At 31.9% G+C, this 9,164-nt stretch overlaps 1 protein-coding gene across 1 annotated transcript; it reads right to left on the bottom strand.

The window, feature by feature from the left end:
• Window positions 1-610: 610 nt before the first annotated feature.
• Window positions 611-2,628, bottom strand: LOC106325812 (protein CUP-SHAPED COTYLEDON 2). The gene is made up of 3 exons (XM_013763863.1): window positions 2,409-2,628; window positions 2,009-2,292; window positions 611-1,437 (listed from the first exon to the last, which is right to left on the bottom strand). Exons 1-3 carry the CDS (start codon window positions 2,596-2,598, stop codon window positions 808-810), a joined length of 1,104 nt encoding a protein of 367 aa, XP_013619317.1. The 5' UTR covers window positions 2,599-2,628; the 3' UTR covers window positions 611-807.
• Between the last annotated feature and the right edge of the window lie 6,536 nt (window positions 2,629-9,164).

The raw sequence follows: 9,164 nt of genomic DNA, 5'->3' as shown, positions 1-9,164 counted from the left end.
AAATATCTAATCGTAAAATCATTAGTTTCTTATATATCTACAAATTTTATAAATATTGTTTACGCTAAATTTTTGATAATTATACAATTTTTATTAATTTTATACAAATTGATTTAATATATATCAAATATATATTAAATATTAGTAAGAAAATAGTAAAATTTATAATATTTAATAAAATTTGTTTTTAAATATAAATTAGATTAAAAAAATTCTTTACACATGTGCAGGAAATTACTAGAACGAACAAGTCTACGTGCATGTGTCACATTCGAGCATCTTTAAATGCACAAATTACTAGCCACATACGTTAGCTAATTATAGCAATCATCTAATTTGGCGACTATTATTCTTTGTATTAAGATTCGGAAATTTTTAATTCTGAAAACCTATGCATAACCGCCCATAACAAATCTGCCATAGCACTTCATGACGAAAACTAATGTACAGAAAGGGGACTGATTACATAAATCCATTATGTCGGGTTATATACGAGTGACACAACGCATTCACTGTCAAATTTCAACGGAAATAGCAAATTTGTGAAGACTTAAAATTAATCAACATAACCATAAACATTAATACATAACGACGATAAACAGACGTTAAATAGTCCACAAAACACTTTCTTGAGCACCTTATACTAACACGGTCGGATACACAAAACTACATAATTAAACAAAAACACCAAGCTAGGGGCGTTATTAAGCTCCTCGACACACTTAGAAATATCATAACCATTCTAGAAATTTAAACATAAAAAACCCTAACGGGAACACAATTATTAGTTAACGCCTCTTTCTGTGACTAGTAATTCCATACGCAATCAAGTCCACCATTAAGCAGACCGGCCTTTGTCTCGTTCTCTTCTGCCGTTGTCTGTAGCCAGTAGTTCATTCCGGTGCCACCGTGGGAAGAAGGCATGTTAACGGAGGTGGTCATGGTGGATGCCGAGGACGACCCATAGTAAGGAAAGTGATTGAAGTTCTCTTGGAACGACCTAAAGTTAGATAGAGGCGAGACGTTTCTTGAGACAAAGCGAAGAAAAGGGTCAAACCCAGGCGGCACAGGCGGTAGAAGATGGTTGAATGAGTCGACGTTAACATCTAAGCCCAAGGCAGTTGTAGTAGTGGCAGTGGAGAAACAGGACACGTGCTCGGTTATTGCGGTGGTTATGACCGGTGTGTTGGTGCTACGGCTGTCGTAGGACCAGCTGCTGTCGGTGTAGCCGAGGGTTGTGGTGGGGTCAAGGAGAGGAGGAAGTGAGACGGAGGAAGGAGAGCTTGGTTGCTCACGGTAGTTTGTGGAGATGTTCGAGGGTATTTTTGTCTTTTTAGACGTACCAGTACCATTGCTAACGCTAATACTTGCTCCTACTGAGGCTCCGGTAGTAGCTAACCCGGTTTTCTTGAAAACCCTAGAGATCACCCATTCGTCCTGATGGAATAAAAAAGAATTTGTGAGAAAGTTAGATATCTATATAATGGTGAGACAGTCAATGTTAGATCTAGGAAATATAAGGAGTGGAGATAGTGTTTCAAAAAAAAAAAAAAAGGAGGGGAGATCAAAAATAACCATCGTGTAAACGCTTGCATAGAGGGAATGTTCATCGGTTATTGCAAATATATATGGAAAATTAATTAAATTTACAGAAACTCCATTTAATATATCTATATATATGTCAGAAGATCCTGAAGATGGGTTTACATTGGATTTGGGTTTTGCATTGATTTTTCCAAAAGTAGGAAATATTAATAATTAATTTCTGTAAAAAATATTAAAAATTTCTTGCTTCAGGAAATCACCATTATGATTGAACAATAAAAACATGATGCTCTCACTTTAACCCTAAAAAATAGCCGTGCCTTTTCAGCTATCAATATCAAATGCAGGAAAAAGGCAGAACAAAAACTCAACGTCACCGACTATGTCATACTTTTGAGAAAAGAAGCAAAAGATTATAACTAATTAAATAAAAGATTATAAAAGGGTTCAAATTAATTGATACCTTCGAGCTTCTGGAGATGAAATGGTAAGAGAATTTGCCTTCAAGACGATATTCATGCATAACCCAACTGCTCTTCTCTCCTTTAGGAGCTCGTCCTTTGTAGAAGACAAGAGTCTTCTTCATCCCAACAAGTGCACAAGTCTTTGAACTATAAATCTCTCTATCTTTTCCGGTAGCTTTCCAGTAACCAGCCTCCGTTGCTCTATTCGTTCTCAGTCCCGTCGGATATTTCCGGTCACGGAGGCTAAAAAAATACCATTCTTTCTCTCCCATCTTAGCTTTCCCTGAAAAAATGAGAGTGGTTTAGTTAATTAGAAGATTCAAGAAGAATACAATATTTAACCAAGAAAGTTACAAGAACTATATAACTGAAGTAAAGAATTGGGTTGTTTTCTCTTACCGGGAAGTTGCCAAGGCTCGCTCTTGTTAAGATCAACCTCTGCGATGGCACGGCTTGAGAAGCAGCCCTCGATGACCTTACGGAGGAGGTAATGAGTGATGAGCTCTTCATCTGTCGGATGAAACCTGAAACCCGGAGGAAGATATTGGCTGTCTCCTCCGTGGTCATAGTGGTAGTACGGAATGTCCATGAAGAAAAGATCTTAAACTTTTAATGAAACCCTAAGGAGACTCCAACTGTTTCTGAAGAGATACACACATATAAATAGAATGAAGGGTTCTTGAGTAAGGGACTTTGATATGGTAACGTGGATGGATATTTTATTTTGTATATTATATTTATTTTGTATACATAGGGATTTGATAAATCAAAAACGGCGATATAGATGGAGTGTTTTTTGTATTGAAAGTAAATAAAAGTCGTAGAGATAGTAATTATAATAAACAGACAGGTACGTCTACTCTTTCATAGGAATCTGTAGTTTTTCCCTGCCTTGTCTTGTAGTAAAGAGAGCCAAGCCAAAGCAGATTATTACATCATATTTTTTAGTTTACCGATATATTTTCTTTTATAGACTCGAGATTTTTTTATCGACCGAATTAAAATACAAATTAACCATGCCAGCATCCGTATTTCTGTCATCAAATTATTAAAGAAACAGTGAATGGGCTCTTGTTGTTGTCTGAGTATGCGTGCGTGCATGAGAAAAAGTGCAGTGGTATTCTCTGTCAGTGATAAAAATATAAGAGAGGATGCAGATTGTATCTTTTTATTTATCAGTCGTTTATATTTGTGTACTACAATCTTGTTTATTCTGTTTACTATATATTATGCGTTTGGTTTAGTTTTAGGCTTGAGACTTATTATCCGAGATCCAGATTCGATCCGAGATCTGCTCTGGATCTGCTCCGAAAATAGGATATCCGGGGGGCCCGAATCCGAATCCGGATAGTAAAATCTTGGATCCGTGCAAACCGAATCCGGATCCGGATATCGTAATTTTTAGGTCCGGATATCCGGATCCGGATCCGTATTTTTAAAATACATTAAACTTTTAAATTTTATTAATATTTATATTTGATATATTAATATTTATATATGAATTAATCTTATAATATTATATTTTAGTTTTACAATATTATAAACATATATAAATATATTTATAAATATTTAATTTATGTATTATATTAAAAAAAATTAGTATTTTTTTGTTAAAAAAATAATATTTTTTGTTAAAAAATTAATATTTTTTGTTAAAAAATTATTTTTAATTATTTTGACGGATCCGGATCCGGATATCCGCGGATAATAGAATATCGAGACGGATATCCGAAACCCGAATATCCGGAAACCACGAATCCGGATCAGGATATTAAATCCACGGATCTGACGTATACCCTAAATTTTCCGGATATCTCGATCCGTCCAGGGCTAGTTAGTTTGGGTTACAATATTATTTATTGCACAACTAATCTAAAGGATAGTACTCCCTCCGTTTTTTTATATAAGTCGTTTTAGAGAATTTTTTATGTTCCAAATTATATGACGTTTTTGGTTTTTTATGTAAAATTTATTAACACTTAATGTTATATGACCAATTAAAATATACCTTCTATTTTATTATTGGTTGATTTGTGGTTAGGTAAATAATTAATGATGTTTTTGTTTAGAAAATATAAAAAATTAATGATTTCTTAATCTATGTGCACAATTCTAAAACGACTTATATTAAAAAACGGAGGGAGTATTTTATAGTAAGTGATACATTATTAGTACGTATACAGTAGTTATTTGGAAAACGAAGAGTCCCCATTTTATCTTTTTATAAAAAGTATCGATAAGGCTGTTTCAAATCTTGGAGTGTCAGCACAGTACATGATTAATTTATCAAAAAAATTGACAGAGACTTTGTTACTACACGCCACCACCTTCTCTACCTTTCACCTCTCTCTCGTTTCTTTATCTTGATTTTGTTTCATTTTCACTCTCTTTGGTCTTTTTTTTGTAACTGAAATTCATTTTCCTTTTTCTTCTGATGGGGTTTTGGTTATTTTATTGGCTTCAACTTTCAAGTTTGTATGTTTGCAGCATAAAGGTAATTTACAAATAATTATTTTTCTATGAATTTTGTCATTGCTATTGATTTATAATTTAAGATTGAACAATAATTGAACCAAACAATTACAGACTTGTATACAAGGTTATACAAAATCAAATATTGCTGCGACCTGCTCTTTAAAAAGAAAATTATAATTCTTTTAAAATGTATAATTTTGTTAGTTTACTATTACATGTGTTTATGGTAGTAAGCACATCACAATTTCAGTTGATTGTCATAACTAATACTGGAGATTGACACATAGATTGACAAACGCACCTGTGCACAGGTATTAGTTTTTACATTTTCATGCATTAATTTTTTTTTATAATTAGTATTATATTTTAGATGATTCGTAATATAACTAATTATATTTAAAAGACTTTGACCAAATTGGATAATATGGTTATTTTTGGTAAAAATATCAAAACATGTTTCATATACATTTGTCACTTAGATATTTTTATATTCATATACATCATAAAACTCATCCAGACCCAGAAATACTCAACTCAAAATCTCACACATAAATTTACAATATTTAGCAAGGATCTAATTTCAAAACAAAAAAGAATGATACCCGAAAAAACAAATTGTATCTAAATAGATAGCCAATGTTCATGTATAACTAGTTTTATAAACTGATAAAATGACTCTTTTTGTGTGGTGGCTAAATTAAGTGAAATAAAAAGAATTTTTATTTAATAAAATAATTATATAGAGTAAAAAATTAAGTGACAATAAATGTAATACATTTTATTATTTTGATGTAATTAGTTATTATTTTATTCACAAAATATGTCTTTCAATTATGTTTTTGGCTACATAATTTTTCACCGATTGAAACCAAAATAAAAGTAAAAGTTTTAGTAAAACAAACTAAACTGAACGTTTAACCATATAAAACCCAATTATTTTACATTTTTGATTTTATAATTGGCACAAATTTAATGTTGATTAACTAATAAATAAAAAGCTGCACTATTATTATTATGGTAATATAATTAATAATGTGATGTATTGTTAAGGTAATATGATTAATGAAATTGTGAAACTGAGTGAAATATGAAAAGATAATTAATGTAATTATATTAATGAAATTACAAAAATGACGCTATAGTTTTTTTTTCACTGCTATCCATTTTTTAATATAATTCTCATTTATACAGCTATCCATGTTTAGACCATCTCCAATGGTTTACTCTATTTTTTCTCTAAAATAGAGTAACTCTATAATATAGTTGGATGTTGCTCCAATGGTACTCTATTTTGGAGTAAAAAATAGAGTGATGAACCAAAAATAAAAAAAATTACTCTATATATAGAATAAAAAATAGGTTTACACTATTATAGAGTAGAAAATAGAGTATTATTGGAGCATTTTTACTCTAAACTTCATTTTAGGAGGAAAAATAGAGTGGGTTTGGAGATACATTTACAAACAGTACTAAAAGATACTTCAGTTTTAATAATATATATATAGTTGTTTTTTTCTTATATGCGAAACCTCTGATGATAGAAGTTTTGATCCTTGAGAAGAAAAAAAGGGAAATTCTCAACACAAGATAAGGTTTTAAGAAAGTGGCAATGGTTTGCACATTTACACGTTAAAGAGAAGATTTGATAAAGAGAGTTGGGCTCAAACCAAATAGTGAGCCTATATTCAAGCTTCACTATCGACCGGTACAAACGCGTGGATGCAAGACAAATGTTGAACAAAACGGTCGGTCGACACAGCGAACTACAGTATATCGCAGAGTAATGGAGGAGTACCCAAGAGCAACCTTATTGGTTATGATACCCTCTAAAGTTCTCAATCCTTTTAAATCAATATTTTTAATGTAATTTTGTTATATAATTATTTTATCATACGTAAAAAATTCAGCTAAACATGATCAAATTTCGTTCTTTTACTACCATATATTCTTTTTTTTTTCTGACTACCATATATTCGTGGTTTCGGGTTTGTGTAATAAAAGTAATAAGTATACTTCTTCTTTTTTGAACTTTTATATTGTTTAATTTTGCTTCGAAAAATTGGTAAGATAGCATTTTAATATATTCGTAATAACTTTTCGTCATATAAGTACATAGACCAACTCTTATAAAACACCAAAACACCAAATAACTTGTGTTATAAGCCATGGGTAATAAGTATACTTTAAAATGATTATCAGAGACATGCTAAGACTGTTACAACTGCTACTGCTGTTTCACTAATATTTATTATTGTAATGTAGGTCTATCTATCTGTTTAGAAATATCAGCAAACGACAATAACTTAATTAATAAGATCCTCTCATCCCTTAAATACTAGGAGAAAATAAACCAAATTAAACAGCATTACAATTGTAAGTATATATAAAATAAAAAGACTGGTTAAAAAAAAAGACAAAGTGCTAGCTAGTTGTCTAAAATAAAAGACAAAGGTCGTAAAATGAAATGCTCAGCCGAGGCAGTTTACCATTCCAGGAAACAGCTTACATTATTGAAACAGACTCCTGCCAAATTCTTTGAACAAAACTTAGGTTCTTCTCTTTTTACCAATTAAAATGTCACATAGATTAATAATAAAATACATTAGGTTTTTAAAAAAAAATCTAAAATAATTGAAAAAATATAATGACGTTCATTTTAATAATCCTAACACCACTAATTAAACCTTAAATCTTAAATTCTAAACCTTAAACCTTAAATCCTAAATTCTAAACCCAAACTCTAAACCCTAAACCCAAACCCTATATCTTAATCCCAAATCCTAAACCCTAAACCCAAACCGTAAACTCTAAACCCAAACTCTAGACCTTAAACTCAAACCCAAGATCCTAAACCCAAACCTAGATTCTAAACCCAAATCTTAAACCCTAAAGAAACAACATCAACGTTAACTCAAACCTTTAGGATATAAGATTTGGGTTCAGGGTTTACAATTTGAGTTTAGGGTGTAGTGATTAGGTTTGGATATATGGTTTGAGTTTATAGTCTATGATTTGGGTTTAAGATATAGGGTTTGGGTTTAGGGTTTATGGTTTGGGTTTAGGATTTAGGATTTGGATTTAGGGTTTACGGTTTGGGTTTAGGATTTAAGATTTAGAGTTTAGGGTATAGATTTAAAGTTTAGGGTTTAGTTAGGGGCGTTAGCATCATTAAAATTGACGTTATTATTTTTTTTCAGTTATTTCAGATTTTTTAAACAAAGTTAATCTATTTTATTATTAATCTAGGGGTGAACCTAAAAATTCTTTAGTACTATTATTTTTCGTATATTTTGAAACATCTATTTAGCGCACTTCAAGTTGATTGTTCGCACAAGTTTTCTTCTATTGTTTAATTTTGCTTCTAAAGATTGATAAGATAGAATTTTAATATATTCAAAACAACTTTTCGTGATACAAGTACATAGACCAAGTTCTATGAAACACCAAATTTAGTATAATTTCAATATCAAATAAAATATAAAAAAGTAAAATTATATCACTAAATTTTATGTTTTGTGATAGTATAATACTGTAAAATAAAATTATAGCTGGTCTAATAAGAGCTTATCCTTCATCGGGAGGCTTCAGCTGATATAATATGTAATTGCAAGCATTTTCATATGTTGGAGTTATGCGTTTATTTTGCCTGCTAAATGCTTTGATACAATAGAGAAAATGCGTAGTGTGTTCCTCTGGTCAGGATCACCAACACAAACTCACAAAGCAAAGGTAAATTTGAAAGATTTGTGTTATCCTAAGGAAGAAGGAGGGTTTAGGGGATTGTCCGAGAGCTACTGGGACAACCTATCTCGGTCTCCCTCGCAAGGCTTTAGTTACTGAAGCTGTTACTCCAGATGGATGGTATTTGAGAAGTATACACACTAGGCGTTTTCAAACTTTTTATAACCAATTCTTGCAGAACTGGTTCAAGATGCAAAACTTGGCATTAATATTGTGCTCTGGAAGCATGGTGAGGATGATTATCAAGACATGTTCTCTACTGCAACCACATGGGAGCAAATTTTGCCTCAAAAGGATAAAGTTCGATGGTGTAATGTAGTTTGGTTCTCGCAAGCGGTGCCACGTTATGCATTCATCGCATGGTTAGTTGTATTGAATATACTTTCCACGTGAGATAGGAAGAGGAATGAGGGCTTCACACATGAGATAGGATGAGGAATGGAGTAACATACATGGTTGTGGGCTGTGTGGAGAGAGGGATCAGACAAGAAATTACCTTATTTTTGCTTTTTCATGATCATCTACGGTCTAGGAAGAATTGTTGAGGGGTTCTTTGGAGGGAGAACGGACCCTGACTCGATTCAAACGCTTAATATGGTAACCACTACAAGAAAACACATGCTTAACGACAAATTTTAACGAGGAAAAACAATCCTCGTAAGTTTGCGTCGAGTTTACGAGGAATTTACGTGAAAAATTAAAGTCATCGTTATTTCCTCGTAACGTAACGACAAAACTGTTTCGTCGTAAAGTGGATGTAACTTTACGAGTATTTTACGAGGAAAAACTATTTCCTCGTAAATACGACGTAAACTTTGCGTGGTATTTACGAGGAAATAGTTTACGTGTATTTAGCGAGGAAATTTTTGAATCCACCAACTTTTTAGGTGTTACACGGTTTTTTTGCCCACCTAATTAATTTTCGTCGTAAATTCATAG

This window comes from Brassica oleracea, chromosome C2 (assembly GCF_000695525.1).
Source record: "Brassica oleracea var. oleracea cultivar TO1000 chromosome C2, BOL, whole genome shotgun sequence".
NCBI lineage: Eukaryota > Viridiplantae > Streptophyta > Magnoliopsida > Brassicales > Brassicaceae > Brassica > Brassica oleracea.
Note: the sequence above shows the minus strand (reverse complement) of the source record. Positions and strands in the feature narration are given on the sequence as shown.